The 20268-nt window shown below is 48.5% G+C and overlaps 9 protein-coding genes across 9 annotated transcripts; 5 read left to right on the forward strand and 4 right to left on the reverse strand.

Annotated features, from left to right (window-relative positions):
• Window positions 1-1452: 1452 nt before the first annotated feature.
• CI109_106025 (DNA replication complex GINS protein PSF3) lies at window positions 1453-2903 on the reverse strand (the record flags this gene model as incomplete). Its single annotated transcript, XM_032005082.1, has 6 exons — window positions 1453-1532; window positions 1727-1859; window positions 2091-2280; window positions 2477-2535; window positions 2614-2682; window positions 2856-2903. The coding sequence occupies 6 exons, from the start codon at window positions 2901-2903 to the stop codon at window positions 1453-1455; spliced, it is 579 nt and encodes a 192-aa protein (XP_031860594.1).
• Window positions 2904-3547: 644 nt separating this feature from the next.
• On the forward strand, window positions 3548-4908 carry CI109_106026 (uncharacterized protein; the record flags this gene model as incomplete). The annotated part of the gene is made up of 4 exons (XM_032005081.1): window positions 3548-3943; window positions 4058-4120; window positions 4364-4673; window positions 4805-4908. The coding sequence occupies 4 exons, from the start codon at window positions 3548-3550 to the stop codon at window positions 4906-4908; spliced, it is 873 nt and encodes a 290-aa protein (XP_031860593.1).
• Window positions 4909-5118: 210 nt separating this feature from the next.
• Window positions 5119-6944, reverse strand: CI109_106027 (uncharacterized protein; the record flags this gene model as incomplete). The annotated part of the gene is made up of 6 exons (XM_032005080.1): window positions 5119-5244; window positions 5310-5448; window positions 5521-5952; window positions 6050-6331; window positions 6396-6596; window positions 6667-6944. The coding sequence occupies 6 exons, from the start codon at window positions 6942-6944 to the stop codon at window positions 5119-5121; spliced, it is 1458 nt and encodes a 485-aa protein (XP_031860592.1).
• A 765-nt stretch (window positions 6945-7709) lies between these two features.
• CI109_106028 (uncharacterized protein) lies at window positions 7710-9268 on the reverse strand (the record flags this gene model as incomplete). Its single annotated transcript, XM_032005079.1, has 6 exons — window positions 7710-7786; window positions 7842-7986; window positions 8040-8253; window positions 8323-8447; window positions 8509-8847; window positions 8987-9268. 6 exons carry the CDS (start codon window positions 9266-9268, stop codon window positions 7710-7712), a joined length of 1182 nt encoding a protein of 393 aa, XP_031860591.1.
• A 450-nt stretch (window positions 9269-9718) lies between these two features.
• On the reverse strand, window positions 9719-11360 carry CI109_106029 (uncharacterized protein; the record flags this gene model as incomplete). Its single annotated transcript, XM_032005078.1, has 7 exons — window positions 9719-9795; window positions 9853-10110; window positions 10167-10196; window positions 10262-10360; window positions 10433-10727; window positions 10831-11135; window positions 11222-11360. The coding sequence occupies 7 exons, from the start codon at window positions 11358-11360 to the stop codon at window positions 9719-9721; spliced, it is 1203 nt and encodes a 400-aa protein (XP_031860590.1).
• Window positions 11361-12117: 757 nt separating this feature from the next.
• Window positions 12118-12496, forward strand: CI109_106030 (uncharacterized protein; the record flags this gene model as incomplete). The annotated part of the gene is made up of 3 exons (XM_065967761.1): window positions 12118-12223; window positions 12311-12409; window positions 12477-12496. 3 exons carry the CDS (start codon window positions 12118-12120, stop codon window positions 12494-12496), a joined length of 225 nt encoding a protein of 74 aa, XP_065823833.1.
• Window positions 12497-12560: 64 nt separating this feature from the next.
• On the forward strand, window positions 12561-14597 carry CI109_106031 (uncharacterized protein; the record flags this gene model as incomplete). The annotated part of the gene is made up of 12 exons (XM_032005077.2): window positions 12561-12604; window positions 12670-12729; window positions 12794-12869; window positions 12937-12991; window positions 13056-13472; window positions 13552-13624; window positions 13702-13810; window positions 13886-13957; window positions 14021-14075; window positions 14141-14212; window positions 14279-14302; window positions 14365-14597. The coding sequence occupies 12 exons, from the start codon at window positions 12561-12563 to the stop codon at window positions 14595-14597; spliced, it is 1290 nt and encodes a 429-aa protein (XP_031860589.2).
• Window positions 14598-15268: 671 nt separating this feature from the next.
• On the forward strand, window positions 15269-16744 carry CI109_106032 (uncharacterized protein; the record flags this gene model as incomplete). The annotated part of the gene is made up of 6 exons (XM_032005076.1): window positions 15269-15508; window positions 15583-15694; window positions 15780-15936; window positions 16035-16299; window positions 16371-16602; window positions 16671-16744. 6 exons carry the CDS (start codon window positions 15269-15271, stop codon window positions 16742-16744), a joined length of 1080 nt encoding a protein of 359 aa, XP_031860588.1.
• Window positions 16745-17063: 319 nt separating this feature from the next.
• On the forward strand, window positions 17064-17687 carry CI109_106033 (uncharacterized protein; the record flags this gene model as incomplete). Its single annotated transcript, XM_032005075.2, has 2 exons — window positions 17064-17099; window positions 17202-17687. 2 exons carry the CDS (start codon window positions 17064-17066, stop codon window positions 17685-17687), a joined length of 522 nt encoding a protein of 173 aa, XP_031860587.2.
• Window positions 17688-20268: the final 2581 nt, after the last annotated feature.

Genomic DNA, 20268 nt, shown 5'->3' on the forward strand with positions numbered 1-20268 from the left:
TTCAAGTCACCATCTGGGTAATACATATTGTCCATATCCAGTCAGATACTGTTTTGATCTTCTTCATCCATGTAGTTGCATATGACACTGTTGTTTCCCTGGAATGTGCTTTACCCGTCCATTGTTGTATCACTATGCCCAAGTATGAGATCAGACTCAGCTTGGACAATGGATGGATTACTGACAGGGATCTCAATTCGCATCCATCTCAATGTTACAGGCATGTTTCACAATCAAATTTATACATATTACACACACAGTGGATATGGATCCATGTAGTTGGATAGAAGTGTCAAGTGAAGTCACACGTATACCAGACTTGTAGCACACATTGGGATTTGGCGGTCAACACACCAAGTCAGATAGGTGCATAGACACAGAGAACTAACACTGGACTAGACAGGCAACACTACTGTGGTGAGTCAAGCCTGATTATCTCGAAGACTGCTGACACTGCAAATGACACATATTGGTACTGTGATGTACTGCTTTGGTGTATGGGCTGTAATCCTGGCATTCATCCCTCTCTCCTTCTCCTCCAGGAGGCAAGAATGAAAAAAGGGTGCTGGATTGATATGCCGTGACTATTATATCAAGTAGCTTCTTCCTCCTCGTTATGCTTTGTCTTTTACTGCAATGGCCATTCATATCCCTTACTGCCTAACCTCCTTGTCCCACCTACTCTTGCCTTGTACGTGTTCTCTCCCTTCTTTGGCGCCTACTTACTGTCACATCACATTCAGTGAGACTTATAGCTCAGGATGGCTGATCCTCCATGACCACTCTCACTGGGCTCACACCATGATACCTAGTGTTCCAGTTTATTGGATGATCCAGCAGGTCATCGCTCGCACAAACCACCACTGATGGGAAGAGGAAGACAGTACTGCTGCGGTTTCTCAGATGTTCTGCAGCGTTGATACATGGGTCTACCAGTCCAGCCGTGCGATATCCACAGTTGTGCCAAACCCGGAAGATCTCTATGGACAGACTCGCTGAAGCATGTGACGCATGGTTCGAAAGATGACAGTCGAGCGAATTGCAAGTTTTTTGACTCGGGGAGATACCACTGAGTGGTATTGGCCACTCGCGCCCCAAGCAACGGCCTTTGAGTGGTATCCTATCGATGTAATGCGACCACCGTGAAGATTCGTATCCAATGTTCTCAAAAAATCGGTCAACTCGCAGGTTGTTGCAGCCCGCGATAAGACATTCAGCTTTAGAGACGAACTACCGATGGAGAAGTCGACTTCGCCTTATGTCGTCTGTATCCGTTGGAATGGAAGCCGAAAGTTTAGGTCCTTCAGCGCTCTATCCTTGCACGAATGCACGATACATATTCACGATAGTACAACATCGCATTCTATACAATTACACAACCTGCATTGATGTCAGCCAAATAGCTCTCAATCCCGCATATGGGTCCCATACGAGAACTCACCTCTACTGATCTCATCTACCTCCTTTCCTACCACTGTTCGAATCGTACCATCCCTTTGCTAATCGGCCTGAATCTTGCCCTATCGCAAATACTGCGGTGAGAAATACATGTCAGCTTCACCTTTGCAGACGATGCATCCACGCCCAAGCTCTCCGACACATTTTCCACCGTGATTCGCCTGAAGATGACCGTCGGGTATACTCTCACGCGGTACGTTTGCACACCTACGTGTGCACGGCAAAACGATCTTTTGGGATTCGAAGTGTACAAGAGGGTGCAACCCACATTCCCTCTCGTCGCCCTCCATTCCTTCGCGGAATGCTTCTCCACTACTACCACTATTCTCGGGAAGAGTGTGATCGGCGCTAGCATGGTGTGCTGACAGGTCTTGTAGTGCAGGAAGTCGATTGACAAAGGCCTAGTGAGGTGTACTGTCAGCTAAGTCGCACGTAGATGTGGCAGAGACGCTGTATGGTCTCTGGGTAGAAAATGGAAGGGCTGAAGTATCGCTCTACAGCAATAGAACAGCTGCCAGATTTAGAGCGAGGACGTCCCGCCGCGTAAAGGCAGACGACACAAGCTCAATTCCGGAATGATGATAAGGAGACGATAAATACACGCGCGAGAAACCCCATCAAGCCAGACTCACCTTCAACAGCACATTCAATAGATCCGCCTGTGGCTCATCGTCCAGCACATCTGCAATCCTCCTTCCCCATCTATACCACCATCCATTACCGCCAACCAGGTTCGCAAGCTTGACAGACTGGGAAGACGCATTAAGAGCTGATTTGACTCGATTGGTATAAGGGGGCGGAAGGGGGAATGTCGTGAATTCGCTAAAGGGCGTGGAGAGCTAGGTCAGCTATGGTCGTTGGTTATACTGCGCGTCGAAGGTAGATCACGAGAACGAGACGTTGGAGTAATGTATGATTGATACGAGGTCAAGAGAGACAGGTGTAAGACAACCAGCGACCGCAGAGAGATCGTCGCAATGTAGCTTGAGGCGATAATGCGTAGGGAGGTAAGACTCACTTCAAGCTCAATGTCTGAGCCAACCAGAACGGCAGCTCAACCTTTGCATGCTCGTGGATCTGGTAAGCCGTCGAAACATATCAGCTTGGGGATTCTCGTGCACAGGAAAGCAGGAAATCGCTAGCTGGCAGACTCACGTCGTTCTCCGTTCCTCCTTCGAGGTAGCCCAGACCAGGGACGTCGAGCGTGAATGTACACGATAGTTTCTACGGGATATGATATATGAGCACTCAATCTACTCTGTCCTCAGTGGGCGATTCTTTCGAGTAGTAACGAACAGTACATCCCGATAGACAAAGATCAGGAAAGCACAACAAAGACAGACAGGCAGAAGAAGTTGTACATTCATGAAACCAAGTCGCGTTCGATGTCCACTCACATGATTGTCAGCCAATATAGAGTTGAGCGAGAAATAATCGTCGTCCATCGTGAAAGCGGAAAGAGCAGACCAGTATTGCAGCTAGCACAACACGAAGGGTTCTGTGTGTATTATTATCGATGGGACGGGGAAGTGGTGTGTATTGGGTTTGGTATGATTGTAGATTGAAAGTGACTTCCGAAAAGTCAACATTAGCTTGACGCGTTGCGTTCAGCTTGTAAGGAGAAAAGACTTGATTACATAAGCAAGACCTTGACTCAAGCATCTTTTCTTCCTCGTGCCTCGGAGGGTACTAACCCCCTAGTTTGATTCTGTGATGCGGCAATGATGGTGACACCTCTCTCTGAATGAGGTGTAGCATAACGCTCTTGGCCTTCTCAGTGCGCCCATACGAGACCTGACCGATGTCCATGATACGAGGCCGAGGGTCACCAACCATGCATTGTATCGAAGACCAGTCGGGTGCACGTATCTTGTACGTATTCGCCGGCGGTCAGCGTCTGCCGCAAGCCGATAAGATACGTGTATAATGTCGTCATCAGCGATAATCTTAGTGTTTTCGTCGATCTTCATTCTGAGCACTCCCACCCCATCTCACAAAAAGACTATAAGTAGCTCGACTTGCATTCCATAGTCTGTCACCACTTCTTTGCATTCCGTACTCTCCATCTCACTTCGATTTGAAAAACAACATGCTTTCTTTCCTCATTGTCGGCGCTACAGGTAAACAAGGTGGTCGTACCATCACCACCTTGTTAGAAGGGCAAGGATCAACCAATCGCGAAGCGTCTTCAATCCATTTCCTCACTCGTAACCCTGATGGAAGTGCTGCCAAATCTTTAACAGCAAAGGGTGCAAAAGCATTCAAGGGCGATCTGTTCGATCAAGCTGGTCTGAAAGAAGCGTTGAAGGGCGTCAATAGGGCGTTCTTGGTTACAGACGCAGCAGTGGGAGAGGAGAAGGAAATCCAACAAGGAAAGAATTTCGTAGATGTTGCGAAAGCACAGGGTGTAGAACACATTGTGTTTAGCAGTGTGGGAGGAGCCGATGTAGCGGACACTGTACCGCACTTCCGATCAAAGTTTGAGGTGAGTTTGGCCGTAATATATCTGACCAAGGCATCCCTTCTGAGCCGCATGTGCTGTTTACACTCGGCAACGTTCCATCGATAGAATATTCACTGACACGGCCAATTATCGCAGGTCGAGAAGCATCTCAAAGCGTCTGGAATGACCTATACGATTCTGCGACCGGTTGCGTTCATGGTGAGTTTCTCGCTCTCTCTCGCACTTGCCAGTCAGTGTCCACCTTGCGTTTGAGCCTGGCATCGTCATGCTGTTTTTGCCACTTCTGTCCTCGTCCATTCCCAAGGCAGGATGACCCCATTCTTCATATCTCTTTCGTCCTTTCGCCCTGTCCCTCGTATCCTTTCCGACCCTGTTTGCTTCCCTACTGCTAAGACTACGGGTACTAGGATTGAAGCTGATGGCCAATGTCCCAAATCGCAGGACAACTTCCCCCCTGCACCTGGAATCGCCCGATTCCTAGGCGTCGGCGTCTTCTACTCCTTCGCAGGCCACAAACCCGTCCAACTGATCGCGACAGAAGATATCGGTGTTTTCGCCGGTAAAGCCCTGCTCGATCCTCATGATCCCAAATTCCTCAACAAGACAATCGAGCTTTCAGCTGGTACTTACTCGCTTGCGGATGTAGAGGCGGGTTTCGCAAAGGTCCAAGGGGCAGCTCCATGGGTTGCGAGATATACACCAAAGGTATTAAGAAACCTTATACCGTTTGATTTTAGGCAAATGATGATTTGTAAGTTGTCTTCGTCTATCGTCCCCATATCTACCAACACTTTCATGATGTCGTTCCATCCCCTCGCTAAGATTTGAAATCCCAATGGGGCAGAAAGACGGAACCGAGGCTGACTACACTTCCTCACGCAGTCTTCGAAGAGAAGGGATACCCGCCTCCTGATGTTGCCTATCTCAAAAGCATCCATCCGGGATTGATGTCATTCGAAGATTGGGTTCGAAAGCAGTCAAAGTAATAGATCGGGTCAACAACGAAAAGGTATAATAGTTTGTAGTGCAATCATTTTACGGTTCTGATGAGATGTAAGCTTTGTGACGAGCAAGTTATATTGTGCACCAATATAAGCTCCCCATTGCATTGACTATCAAGCTTCCTTCCACTAAAGACCTGTCCAAACCACATTGCGCATCTCAGATGCATGCTAGCGTCATTGTCTCCCTTCTATCTACTTCTTATCAATGCTATAGTTGACTCTTCTCAATCCCATTCCTAATAAGAACAGACCGCCGACGACAGAAGCGACCGTTATCGGTTTTTGCAATTGCGCCGAGAGGGGGTAATGGTATGTCACCTAACACAACACACTGTAATCAGCGCTGAACGTTACAAGAAGCGGTGGGGACGCGCAAAACTCACGTAAACATTCTGTGCGTGGTTCTCGGTGATATGGGCCTTTTTGATTGTGACGGCATATCGACCGGTAGTATCCAGATAAGTCTTGTGAGTGGAGTGGGAGATACTGTCGACCGGGAAAGGTGTGAAGACTTGGACGTCGCTATATCAAGTCATGACATTAGCAATGAGGTTCAAACCAGCAGAACATGCTCAGAGCGTGAAGTTGACTCACGTCGCTCCTTCTGGAAGGATGATCTTCAACTCTGCGTCATCCACTACCAAGTCCTTCATTCCCGTCAAGAAAGGCACAGCCAACACCTTCTTCCCCGTCTCGACCTCGCTCTTCAACACGTCTCCCAGGGGCATATCCCATCCGACCGTGAAAGTATAGTTCCATCCTCCCAATAATGGGTATCGCGGTCTGAGCTCCAGCGTTCCCTCGACAGTTCGAGGACTAGTTCTGACTCGTGAGGATTTGGCATTTTGAGCCGGGGTGGTGCCTTGTCTGAAATGAGAGGTGGAGACGTTCCCGATCGTGTCGTAGTAATAGGTTGAGTGGGCGGTGGGAGGGAGACGAAGTGTGAAGTCGGAGAGGATCTGAGCGGGGACGGAAGCGTGGTATTTCGATTGTTGATGAGCGAGTCGGGAGAAATGGCCCTTGAGTCTGCGAACGATCAATGACCATCAGCATGGGTCCCATCCTCCATACCTGATGATCCGCCAGCGCTAGAAATTGGTAATGCACGGTGGATTCAACTCACTTGGCTCCGTTGTTGACCAATGCGATATCGTCCTGGATATTCAAGTTGGCACCCCAATGACTGACCTCCGCACTCCTCTTCAGAGTCTTGTATCCAATGACCGGCTCTTTCACCTCGTAATGGAGTGAGAAGGGTTGTTGTTTCACTTCTGTCTTGCCGAGCGTTGGGGGGACAGAGTGGAAAGGACCAAGGGTGAGCGTCGCGCCTGATTTGGTCACGGTCGAGTCGCGAGTGTAGGTGGAAGGGACAGAGCCGTACGAGAGGATAGATGGGTGTGGGGCACTACGATCGCGCAGGGGTCAGCATTATCAGGGCGAACTCATGGTGGAAAAGGTGGGATACGTACCGAATCTTGACTCTCTCGACGTCGGTGGGGTACCAATTGTCCACGTAGGTAGAGTTGGTCTTCCAAACCAAATACTGAGATTCTCGCTGCTCGATCGCCGCAGGTAGAGGTGAGCTCGCATGAGCAAGGACTTGTGTCAAAGACAATGTCACTGTTTCGTCCTTCTTCAAATCGCCCAACGGTACCGAGACAGTCGGTGATCTACTTCCACAAACACGATATATCAGCTTCTGTACCAAAACAAGCACCACATCAGATAACTCGGGCCCACCTATCGTCCAGAATAGTGACACCTTCAACGGGTTTACCTCCCACCGCCACTTCCCACCAAGCGGGTTCTTCATCCCCTTCCCCCGCTAAAGCAAGATGATATTCTCCCGGTCCATCGCTCGTCGCTTTGATATTGTACTGAGTCGTGATATGCGTAGTCGCGCCTCCTAGCTCGACAGTTCGCGCTATGGCAGTATTGATATATGTCTGAGGAGGGGGGGAGAGCGCTCCCAATCCCAGAGGGAGAAAAGGGAGGAGGAGAAACGTCGGGAGAAGCATCGTGTCGCGATGCGATGCGATGCAATACTGTTTTTGTCTGAGTCAACTTTGAGAGGTATGAGGGTAGATAGCTTGGTTGAATGGACACCTAGCACTTACCTACCACTCAGTCAATAGCTTGCCAGCGCGACGGACGTCGTCGAGAGCCCCGCAGTCAAGGTGCGTGCCGACGGAGGAGACCTTATCACATTTCTTCTTGGAGTAGTATTCCACGTCACTGTCTTCTCAGCCAAACTTGCATAGTAGGACCGGTGTACTTCAGATGCGTGGTTACAATTGTTCACCATCGTGTTTGTTTTGTTTTTCTACATAATAACACAATACGCCCAACCTCGTAGCTCAAACCCAGCATGCACGTTCATTGACATCTCCCGGACGCAGTCCGCATACACTTGCTTTGCCAATTCATAGCGGCACGCCACGTACGATTCGCCTTACAGATCTCCCTTTTCCTTCATCCCTATTCCCCTCTCCCCCACCCTTCTCCACCCCACGGCATTCATGTGTACATTGTTCCCTACGTCTCCCAGGGGTTCAGTGATAGGAATGGATGCCAAACTGAGGAACACTAGTTCGCGCTCAACCTTTCCTTCAAGCAATCAAGCTTGGTTGACTCTTTTCTGTGCCGTTTATTCTGTCTCGAAGAGGGTTAGGAAGTTGAGAGCACATCTCTTCATAGAATATATATAGAATGCATATGGAATACATGTAACACAGATATTGCCCGTTCTTCTTTCTCTCTTTTTCACCTTACTGTCGCAAAGACTAAGCTGCAGGAGTTTGAGCACCCGCTTGAGGTGTTTGGCCTTGTTGACCGTATTGAGTTGCTTGCCAAGCTTGGACTACACATCATGATGTCAGTTGGCGGTCCATCCTCATGAGGGACAATCGACTCACATTGTGGATCATTGACATCGTATCCGTATGCAGCCCAGTACGCGGCGTACTGAGCCCATGCGTCGGATCCCTCTGCTGGGGTAGCTCCTCCAGCTGCGGGAGTAGCACCAGGCTGGGATGCAGGCGTACCCTGTGCTCCTTGTTGCTGTGGAGAGGTCAATATATGAACAAGTCGGAACGGAGCGCGTGTAGACTCACAGCGTAGTAGCCAGCATATGGATCTTGTCCCTGTCCTTGTTGCCCATAACCTTGTTGTCCAGCCGGGGCATACGTGCCGTGACCCTGTTGATACACTCCTCCTTGTCCACCTTGACCCATAGCCTCTCTCGCTTTGTTCCACTCCTCTCGCAAGACTATGAGCAAGTCCTCGGAGAGTGATTTGGCTCTGGACACTTGCTCATCGTTTGGTGCGCTGTTATTTTCAGAAGTAAGTTGTAAGCGTATGAACTATTGAGAACCAATTGTTCATGGTGACACTCACGCAATGTTGATGTGCATTGGTTCCTCCGATTCTCGTCCGGTGTCACTCTCCATAAATCCCGATCCTTGTCCCTTGATCTGTACTCTCGCTCCTGTCTCTGCCTGAATATACTTGACGAACATACCCTAAGAACAGTCATCACCAATCAGCATTTACTCATTCACCGATAACCTTGTCGGCACTCACACCTGGTCCTACAGTCTTCGCTCTGACGTTGAAGTTTCTCAAACTATCCAGACCTATGAACAACTTCTCTTCAGGCCACTTGATCTTCCCACTTGGCAATACGTTCGGGGGAGGAGGGAGACCCATCGCCCTATTTCTCGCGATCAAGGTCCTATCATCGATCAGAGGTCCGAGTTCCTGATTGATCAAGTCGTTGACTTTACCAACGGCGGCGTCGAGGATGGATTGGGAGGTCGCGACGATATGGAGGTATAGGGGTGATTCGCCGGCGGGGATCTTCTCTCGGTCGGGAACCCAGACTCCTTTGGTAGTGATTGAACAGCCGGTCTCTTCTTGGATCTGTGCAATGGCATGTCAGCTTTGGTACGCACAATAAGTGCAGAACTACAATCAGCTGCTCAGGGGTTCGAGACATATGGAGGATGATAGGAATGGGTTTGGGAGGACCGTTTGAGACGGAGAGTGAGGCCAAACTCACCTGCTTTTGCGTTGAACCCTTTGTCAAAACATATCGATTCCTCAAATCATTAATCTCTATATCTTTCACGAAATCACCTTCATCCTTCTCCTTCTTGACGAGCTCATTCCCTTGCACACCAGGTCTCAACGAGGCCGCAATCTTAGCAGCGATAGCGGCCGCTCGAGCAGCTGCGTCGGCGGCGGAGGCGGCGTGATCCTCGTTCGATCCGGGGATTGGGGGGGCTGGTGATCCCGAAGAGGAGGGATCGTCCCATCTTGATCTAGGTCGGTCGGACTCCATTTTGTGTTTGTTTATATGATGTTTTGTACGACAAGGAGGGAAGAGGTTGACAGGATAACATCAACGACAACGACGAAAGGATAGACAGCGGTTGCCACCATGAAAAGGGCTAAACGTATTCGACACCCCACTTAAGGCACGCCTTCGGTCTATCAAGCTGAATGTCCACCACCTATTTATGTAGCATCTTCTTCTTGCATCTCTGCATTCCCGCCGTTCACGGACTAAGAACGAGGAGGTATCTTGCTCTGTTCTAGTTCGATTACGGTCTTAGCTGCACGGCGAGTTCTACCTTGATCTGGACACAGCCAACCAGACAACATGCCACAAGAACTATGCCTTGCCCTTTTCCGGTCGTGAAATAACGTCCAAAGAGACCAATGCTTGTGTACGAATACCTCCATATCATCCGATACTTCATACGTTTCTCGCTTTGACGGAAAGCAGATACTACACGTAATACTCGACCTTTCTACCTAGAACCTCTTCCTCGACTTTACCATTCTGCTGCTTCTGCTTATTATCATCTACCGCCACACAACCCGCGTCAGCTCTGAAAAAGGACAGTCAAAGAGAACACTCACACAGCTCCCTTCCTGTCCTTCTAATCCGCTCTCTCAACCACTCATCTTGCGTCGGTGCCTTACCCCCAGCATCAATCCTATCCTGGAACACATTCTTCCCTTCCCTCTTGACAAGGGGTGAATCCCAGATTGGTTCAAGGGGTAAATCTCGTCTGACTCGCGCGAAATGGATGAGAATGTATCGGATTATGTTGACTTGGTCAGGTGGTGGTCGGATGACTCGGTGTCGAGTGGCTTTGAATACCCCGCCGGTGAGGACTACGAGATAGGTTTGTTGAGCCGCGTCTAGATGGAGTTTATGGAAGGAGACTTACATTCCAGCGCATCGGCGGTGTTGACCACCACTAAAAGGTATGTTAGAGTATGAAGGCATGTCTCGGTAGTCGTCGAAGGGAGTGGGTCCACTTACCTGCTCCTTCGACGTGTTTCACCCATCGCCATTCATTTTGAGGTGTCAAGATCTGCAGAGCCGAGATTGGCTGGGAGTACAGTAAGGAGATACTGTTATCTGATTGAATACGGCTATATCAGCTTACGATCTGCTTCTCAGTAAAAGCCAGACAAATGAAGGACTGCTTACAATCCGTATGACCTTTACTCCAGATTCCCTCAGTGGCTTTTTCTTCCTCCTCGTTCCTGGGCAGATAACTCATATATCTCTGGCAAGCGGCTCCAAGCACACCGTTTTGATCATGCAATCCCCAAAGATAATCCTCATCCAGTTCGAGTGCGAGCGATACGAGCTTGAGGATCCGGTAGACGACATGATAGTATGTGTGGTGGGCAAAAGCTTGGATCTCGGGGAGTAGGGGGAGAAGTTTGGCAGGATGTTTAAGGTCTGGGTCCTCGAATGATGTTGATTCCAGGTTGTAGTGCTGTGAGCGTTGCACAACAGGTCAATCAGTCCTCGTCATACGATTGACAACGGATAGCGGAACCGCATTAGACCTGGACAGATGTCGGATACCTGCCACTCACTTCGATGTTATCAGGAACACCACCATCTTTCGTCCAAATCCCTCTCAACTTGTATCCCTCATAACTACCCTCATCCAACTTTGCCGCAAAAGGGATCTTCTGACCAAGCGGAATCCCCTCCGTCGCATATTGCGCAATTGCCAAATTTCTCTTCAGTGTTTCATTCGATACCCCCGTTCCTGTGACGAAGAGGAATCCATCTACTGTGAGGGCTTTTTTAGCAGCCGCTGTGAGTTGGGCTCGGACCGCGGGGTCTTTGGAATCTAGGAGGTTGAGATCGATAGTTTCGAGATCGGCCCATTGGACTGTGTCGAAGATCAGAGTATCAGCAGGTCTCCCGGCATGCTGTATTCGGAGGGGATTTGGTTAGGTGTTCGCTCTCAATACTCACGATCTTCCTTAGTCACAGGAGGCTCGACCCATTCTGGAATCTCAGGTTTGCTGGTATTTTTCAACTTGAGCGACTCGATCGCGGCGGTAGCGTCATGAACGATGTTCGAAGTGTTCGAAGCGATAGCTGTCGGGCTCATACTGCCGTATTATACCAATACAAGTAGGGGAGACAATGTTTCTCCAGGCGTTTACAAACATGCATTGATACCTGACCTGTTACAGTCTTCCACCATATATATCGTCCCCAACAGCGCCTCACGTCATGTGCATACAGTCTCGCACTCGCACTTGACCGATGTCCCATGCAGTACAGTACATCTTCTGTATGCTTCTGTTAACAGACCGAGTATATGCGAATCTCGCAAGACGCAATTGGCATGACGATTGATCACGCTATCAAATCACACGCGCGGGCACATGTGCCGTAGATAACGAGCTTCGTTTCCTATCATATCAAATCAAATCAAACCGATTTAGCGTGCAAGTGCATTTCGGTCTTCTCCACCGTACGAGCAAGTTAAACCATAAATTCTCACGATGATGATGATTAAACCAATGTCTAGCTCTTCCATGAATAGATGTGACAATCTTGGCTTTTTAGCGCCGTTCGTCATTCGTCGATGTAATGTCGTGATACCCCCCACCCAACAGGTATGCGTGCCAGAGAGTCAAGCTCGGTAGTTCAGATGTCAAATCATTACTGGTCGAGGTGGAGGATCCTGATCGGTCAATTTCAATCGGCTCGTACAGCCTGTGAGCGACGACAGCCAGTCGCATATCTGAATTATGTATAATGTATCTTGTGATAACGAGTGCTTCGTCCCACAACAGACAGAAAAGAGTCGTCTTGCAGCTACAGTCTCAATCTTCCAAGCCGAGAAGATTACCCACACAATGTCTACCGGTGCCACATTCGACGACTCACAGTCCGATATCGTGGCAAAGTGTAAGACGCCATGGTATTATTACCTCTGGGACTCGTTTGGAAAGGAGGCAAATGGTGAGTGAGCTGCTTGTGCCCCGATCAAGGAGCGGTGTGACAGATGAGATAAACCCAGTGCCGAAGCTAACAGAGCGTATTGATCAGAGAGACGGTTGTTGGTCAAGCTCGATCTGTCGCTTTTGGTCTTTTCCACTCTGGGCTTGATCATGAGATACATTGATCAGACGAATCTATCAACGGCATGTAAGTTCGGTTTGTGATTGGGCTCGACAGGCAGGTGATTGACATGTTACGTTGGTTTCCCACTCAGTCGTCAGCGGTATGAAGTGAGTCATACATCTGGCCTGCAAACACCTGTGCTGGTGTTGACAACGGAATCAGGGAAGATCTTCAGATGTTTGGCCTCGAGTATAACTACTGTGTAACGGCTTGGAGCGTGTGAGCAGATATACTACCAGAAGCTTACTTATGGACTGACTTTGGAATTGTCAAACTGGTCGTAGCGGCTATGTTATCGGTCAGATTCCAGGTAACATCCTCCTGAACCGAGTTTCTCCGCACTAGTGAGTATTTGGAATCTGTCATGGGCGAGTGTCGTATCGCGCACGACTAACCTCACATGAGCAGTGTTGTCTTCGCGCTTGAGTTTGGATGGTCGATCATGACCCTATGTACGACATGGGTGAAGAACTGGCATGTCTTGGTGGGTGATAAGCTTCCGAACTCCTTTGCGAACAAGGGCAGTATTCACCGCCCGGATGTGCTCACAGTGCTTCATTCGATTCATGGTTGGCCTTTTCGAGAGCGCCTACTATCCTGGTCTCCGTGAGTGATCTTAGCCTCATACACTTGTGAAGAAAGACTAATTCGTCCTTGTGCTCCTTTACAGTGTTCCTGATCGGCTCATGGTACACCAAAGACGAGCTCGGCAAACGGTCCAACATCTTTCAAGCAGCCACAGCAGCTGGCACCTTGATCTCCGGTGTTATGCAAGCCGGAGTCTACAAAGGACTTAACGGGACGAACGGTCTACCAGGCTGGCGATGGATCTTCATCATCGACGCATGTATTTCTCTCCCTATTGCGATCTGCGCATTCTTCCTCATCCCGGACTTGCCGTGGAATATCAAACCGAATTGGATTTTTGCACAAGACGATATCGATCTGGCGAAGAAGAGGTTGACGGTCGCTAAAAGATCTGGACCGAGTAAGACGGGTCTGGGAAAGAAAGCTCTCTGGAACGTCATTTCGACTTGGCATATCTGGGTCTTTACGGCTGTCTATAGTTGCTACATCTTCGCTCAGAGTGAGTGGCTCATCGTTTGTCCCCTTCATGGGTCAATCAGCTGTTTTATTCATGAACTTGCAACACATTTCGATCGCAGACCCACAACAGTCCATGTCGTTCTGGCTGAAGTATTCGAAAAATCCCAAATACTCTGTCGAGCAGATCAACTAGTGAGCATTGATGCGACTCAGGTCGTCTTGATATGCTAGGAGCGCTCGCTAACGATGGTCCACTGCTGCCAATCAAGCTACCCATCTGGTATATGGTCGACTCAGATTGTATCAGCTCTTGGCTTCTCGTGGCTAAGTGATACCGTTCTCAAAGGCAGACGATGGCCCCCTCTGCTTCTTGTGGCTGTAAGTGAACAAGCATCGCACCACGGTATCACCCCAATTGCTGGCACATTCTGACTTGTGTATACTCTCCTACAGCTCTGGCATTGCATCGACTGCGGTCTACTTGCTGGTCTTCCTGTATACACCGATAATCGCGCCGGCCGATGGGTGAGTTTCGGCACCGCACACGTGCTTTTGCTTTGCTTTCCCCTACTGACTTGTGATATGAAGGTGTTGTACTACCTCTCCGGGGTGGTCAATTGCACTCCAGGTCTTCTTTACGCTTGTAAGTGAGATGGATAAGATCGTACATACCAGCTGGCGCGTAACTGAACCCTTCTTGACTTGCAGGGTGTAGTGAAATTATCGGTGAATCGTCTGAGAAGCGAGGGATCGTCATGGGGACTTTCAACTCTGTTGCGTGTAAGTGAACTCCGTATACGAATCTTCAAGACAAGGATGGGACCTAACGGCCTCTCCAACTCAAAGTCTCCTTCAACGCTTGGCTACCTCGTAAGTTGAGCAGCAGGAGTTCACATATGAGATCCAAGTGCTAAACCCACTTGCGCCGACAGTCCTTTTGTTCAAACAAACTGAACAACCAAGAGTGCACAAGGGCAATATCGCAGCGTCGGTCGCCTCCGCCCTTCAAGCCTTTGGTATCCTTGCAATCCTGTTCCTGGCTACCAGGGATGATAGGAGAGCCACCTCTCAGCCGTTGGTTGACCGGTCGACCGTAGAAGACCTGCCTGGAGAAGAGAGATCTCGTTCCCCGAGTGATCTAGAGGATAAGCGTGATCTGGCATAGACACGGATGCATGGCGAGCGGAATGTCGAGTGTTCATACCTTATTTAATACAGTTTATAATGCAATCTCCATGATACATCACGCAAAAATAGATCAATGTACGCGACGAAAAGGTAGCATACTACCATTGTGGCGTTCCTCATTTGCAACGGTGCGCGTCAAATCCAACAACCTAACCAAACGAGATACTGCATGAATCAATCATGATACATGTGTGCTAAGCATTCCATCAATACCTTCCAGCGCTCGTTATCATGATCGGACACCTCATAGTGCGGTATGCACTGCATTCCGTCGGAATAGCACGGCAGGAAGGGCACAAAGCACATGATGACTGCTCCCCGACGGCCCTCGACCTAACTGACCGACGGCGTTCGCACCGGACTTCCAAGAATAGATCATTCAACATCAATAGACCTCAACTTCGTAGTCAAGATATCCACTTTGACTCACGATTACGAGTGATATATGACAAACATCGTCTTGATGACAAGATGGAGATGACAAAATCATGCATAGATATCTGATTAGATAAACCCCACAACCATCTTCTCCATAGAAAGTGGCAATGCTCGGCACTCAACTCGATATGGGTGTTCTTACTCACTTCCCCAAACTATCACAGACACAGCGACAACCATCTTAACAAACAGCAATCACACTACAGCAAGATGTCCGCCAAAACAGTTTTGATCACCGGCCTCAATGGCTTCCTCGCCCCTCACGTTGCAATCACGTTCCTCGAGAACGGATGGCACGTCCGCGGTACCGTCCGTACCGAAGCGAAGAAAACCAAGGTTATTTCCCTCCCAGGATTGAAGAGATACGTCGACGAAGGCAAGATAGAAGTCGCCATTGTGCAGGACCTCGCAGACGCAAATTGGGCGCCTGTGCTTGAAGGGATTGACGCGGTATGTTTTCGCTTCCTTCCATGCGCTCATTTACTAATCCAGTGATTCATTACCTGACTGACGTATTGTAACAGGTCGCCCATGTCGCCTCACCCCTTGACTTCTCGTTGACGTCCTACCAGGCGTACGCCAAGCCTGCAGTCGAGGGAACTGTCAATTTGCTCAAAGCAGCTGCCAGCGTATCAAGTGAGTCTAGAGACGATATTCTACCACATTAGCGGACCTAAGGCATCATGTATGTCGAAGTGAGCTTATCTGTGACGTGTCGCAGGCATCAAGGCGGTCATTACAATCTCATCGATCGTAGCGGTCTATGATTCACTCAAGCCCCCCAGTGCTCACAACGGTAAAGTCTACACCGAGGACGATTGGCTCCCCTACACCGAGAAAGATGCAGAGAACGTTGAAAAGGATAATGTTTTCCCAAAGTAAGTCTTCAGCCATCTGCTTCTACTTTCACCTGCGTAGACTATACCGATATATATGACACGGCTGATCAAGGATTGTTGTGTTGTTACTATCGCAGGGAGTACTATCCGATGTTTTGGTACAACATTTCCAAGAAGTTCGCGGAACTCGCTGCTCAAGAATTTTATGATGAAGTCAAGCCTCATTGGAGCTTCGCTACGCTTTGCACCCCAGCAATCTTCGGGCCCGCTCAGCATGTCAACTCTCCCAAGGACTTCAACCAGCATCCGGGAGGGGATCTGGCGACATCTCACCTGTTTGGTCTTCTGGCTAGTGGCGAGGACAGTCCGATTCTACCCACCCACATCTATCAGGCCGTAGACGTGAGTCACCACTATCTCCTTCTCCCCACCTCTCCACGGGATTGACCCACATTGATGTGTGAATGGAACAGGTACGAGACGCTGCTCTTAGTGCCTATCTCGCGGTTACCAAGAATGCGAACGGCCGTTTCCTCATTTCCGGGGGCGATGAGACGAACCAGCAGATCGTCCGCATCGCAAGGAAAGCACGACCCGACCTCGCAAAGTTCATCCCCAAGCCTGACCCGGCTGACGATGGATTGTTGCCTGCCGACTTCTACAAAGTGGATGCGAGCAAGAGTCAGAAAGTCCTGGGCATCAAGTGTGAGTATATGTCTAAGGCCAGAAAATGGAAATGTATCGCCAATTTGTACTGACAAGGATTGTGGCAGATCGAACCTTGGAGGAGACTGTTACGGACACTGTCAAGCGTTTCGAGGAGCTCGGTGTTTACCAGGACAAGTAGGCAGTACGTCATGCCATACGAGCTGCAGTAAATAGGTCGGAACTCGTGGAGGGATGGGAATGTGGGAGGCATCAATTGGTAGAGTCATCTGGTCGAGCACTATATGCCTTATAAACCGCCCAGCACTCAGTGACTACCGCAGACACCAGAGCACGTAACGACCAAATCGGTTTGAATCACTGCGTGGTTTCTCTGTAGCTAGCTCGTTTGCATGAGCGTGGCTCGCCACTCTATTCTGGCACGGTATGTATAATGGACCCCAGTCCTTTCAATCGTCCCTTTCCCCTTTGACCGACAAAGGAAGTGCCCATGCGATCGCATGGTCGACGGCATGGATTTCCAGCTCTGCCAGGCAGTGACCACATTCGTTTGACCATCCCTTCCTCATCTTTATTTTGCACAATACCCCGACAGGGCTCGCCGATAACCAAGATACAAGATCATCACCTGAGGTCAGATCAATTCACTGTACATCTACGTCATGCCACCCTTACCCAATCTCGGCAATGAGTACATCGAGCCTGATGAGTACGTAGGCGATCCATCACCTAGAATACACGGCGTGGAAATCCCTTACGGTTGCCCATCACGGAAAGTCGATCTGATGGATCCACCGAAAGAATTCCTTGATCAGGAGAACGCGATCTATGAAGATCAATCACAGGCGTCTTCTAAAGGTGCTGTCTCGACCTCGACCGAATCTCGCTTGACTACGCGTCCTGATGTGATTTCTGCAAGTTCCGCAGAAACCGCAACGAGTACTACACAAGACTTAGCGGCCATCCACACGGGAAACACAACCACAGGATCTACAACCACTGGGACGACAGACGCAAGTACCCAGACGACCGAGACAAATGCTGTTAATACCCCTCCCCAATCTCCTTTGCCATCGCCGTCTCCTCCCACGGATCCATCTTCCAATATTAGCACAAACGGATAGTCAGAGGAAGTCAGGTGAATCTGGTCATCATAAGTAGATTTCTCCGCTTTTCAATATCATCCCTTCGCCCTTAGTACATCGTTCTATCTCACAGGATAACAATTATCCTAGAACTGACAAGTGCACATAATAGGTCAGGATAGGTGGTTCCAGTACATGGGTTTTTTGGGAATAGCATGGGCATTTCAAGTTTGTGTTCCTTTCCTTACCAATATCTGTCCATTACTATTCATGACAATTTCAAATAGTCTCATCCAATTTTAGGTCACCAATATCATTTCAAGATTGGTCTCTATTGTTACCATTGTATGAGTGAGACTCAAAGGGAGATCCATAATTGAGGATACTAACAACTGACTATAGAAGGGGTGGGGTGTTTATACCTTGTTTGCCACCGAGAATATTTGCCACCTTATTAAGCAATGTCTCTGCCAAGCCAGGCACAGAGATACTTGTCAACAGTGCTTCTCTACAGTGCCAGGAGCAAAAGAAGGCACAGGAACGTGTCTCGTATTTGAAAATACTGCCACAGAACAAGACCATTGAATCATACATGATCTAGTAAGCATCAAAGAGAGTACCCTCATTTGGTCTTTGCTCATGTAGGTGAAAAAGGATGAATCTGGGCAAAACATTCACAATGCAATGATGATGGGCAGAGGTTTGGAGCAAATGATACTACATCACTGTGAAACATATATGAGCTGTGCATCAGAAGGCAGTTATTTGTCTCATGACTTGACTAACCTCTCATGCAAAGTCTCTGCAAAGGAGTACAACTATGTGTGGATTTGTACAAAAAAGGACGCATCACTGTCTTACATGTCTCGGTTGTTAGAAGTCAAATGACATCACAGGGGAAAGAGGTGAAAGGACAACACAAGAAGGAAGTGATTGGCCGCTCACGATGTATCCAGCAACTGTCAAGACTGACAGATAAAAGGTACAGTTTCTATCTTTACTTGGGGATACCTCTCCTCTGAATTTCATTAACACAAGTGCAGCTCGAACCTGACAACAACTTTGCCAAGGCACTCAGTACACACTGTCACTACACATCTGCCCTATACAACACAAAACCACTGTCAAACATGCAGTCTATCGACCTATCCTCTCTTCCTTATGGCCCACTTGATGAATATGAGCGAAATGGGGAAATGGGTTACAGATTCAGAAAAGACAATGTGTTCAATGGAGTGCATGTGCTCTTGGGAACTAGAGATGAGCACCATTTCAGTATGGTCATGCTCAATAGCCAAGTAACTGCTTTTGAAGTCCCAAGATATGGCAGTGGTGCCAAATGCCCCACAGATGACACTCAGTGGATGGTTAGTGGTGTTGGTAACATCACCTGCAAGACAGACATGGACACAATGCGAAGTCTGCAAGCAGGGAGAAAGAAAAAAGCAGTCTTTCGCATACACAAAGACGAACACAAAGATCTCCAAGATTACTTGTTTGACCGAGTAAGACCTGCTGAATTGCCCAACTTGCAGCAATCACTTGCAAGCAGGCTCGACAATCCCCTAATGCTGCCAAAATTGATGACCATCTGGCCCACTAAGTCACAGCTCACACCTGCAAGTTCCGGTCCCCTGCATTCTGTTATGGCATCTTGGGAAGAAGCTTCTGTGCTGTTCACTTTCGGTGATGAGGCAGAGTTGGATGCTGGGTGCTCTCAATCACCCTCCATCCTTGGTTCCAAAGGACTCACATCAACAACTTTGGATTCTGTAGAGAGTGGATCAGTGATTTCAAGAGGCACACAAACACGTTGGGATGAGGATGATGAGCTTGAACCTTTCATTTTGTTGTAAGTTATTCTATGGGTACAGATATTGCGGAGCTGGGGGAAATGAAGATGTGGTTTGGTTTAGTAGGATCAGGTTTATGGTTTCTTGAGACTTCTCTTTCCTTCTTGGTATGATTTACAAGTTGAGTGGTAGTTGTTCATACGGTCTACCATGTTGTCAAGTACTTTGGTAATCTTCTTTGTTATCACTTGATCATCCATCAGTGAACATATTATGCATCAGCCAGGGTAAAATATGGACAAAATATTGTACTAGCCCACAACAGACCATTTCATCTAAAAACCACATGATAGTAGAATTCATTGTAACTAGCTTTCATTCTGGACTGTGTCTTGATGACATAGATGTATTGATTCTTTACAAGCAGAACTTAAACCAGAAGGACATTGCTTAAAACTTGACTGCTACAAATTGCTGCACTCAAACAAGCTACATACACAAACAATCAGTGTGTATGGATCAATACATTGCCTAGCCAGTGGCCAACTACACCATCTGAGCTTCACATTGCACTAAAAGGTCACAATCATTGGGATTCTGCTGGACTCCTGTTTCTGGCTATTTATACCTGGGGAGCTTGGTCTTTGTAGTTGTTACTTCATCAATCACCTCATTGCCTGGTCTCCTTGTGTTGAAAGTAAGTGGGGTGACTCAATAAAACCAACAACATCACTCGCAACACCGACCGATCAGAAAGTTGAATTAGTCCGTCTCCACCGCTGTTTTGTAATCATGTTTATCACAGCTTATCACATCATTCGATCACT

This window comes from Kwoniella shandongensis, chromosome 11 (assembly GCF_008629635.2).
Source record: "Kwoniella shandongensis chromosome 11, complete sequence".
Classification (NCBI taxonomy): domain Eukaryota; kingdom Fungi; phylum Basidiomycota; class Tremellomycetes; order Tremellales; family Cryptococcaceae; genus Kwoniella; species Kwoniella shandongensis.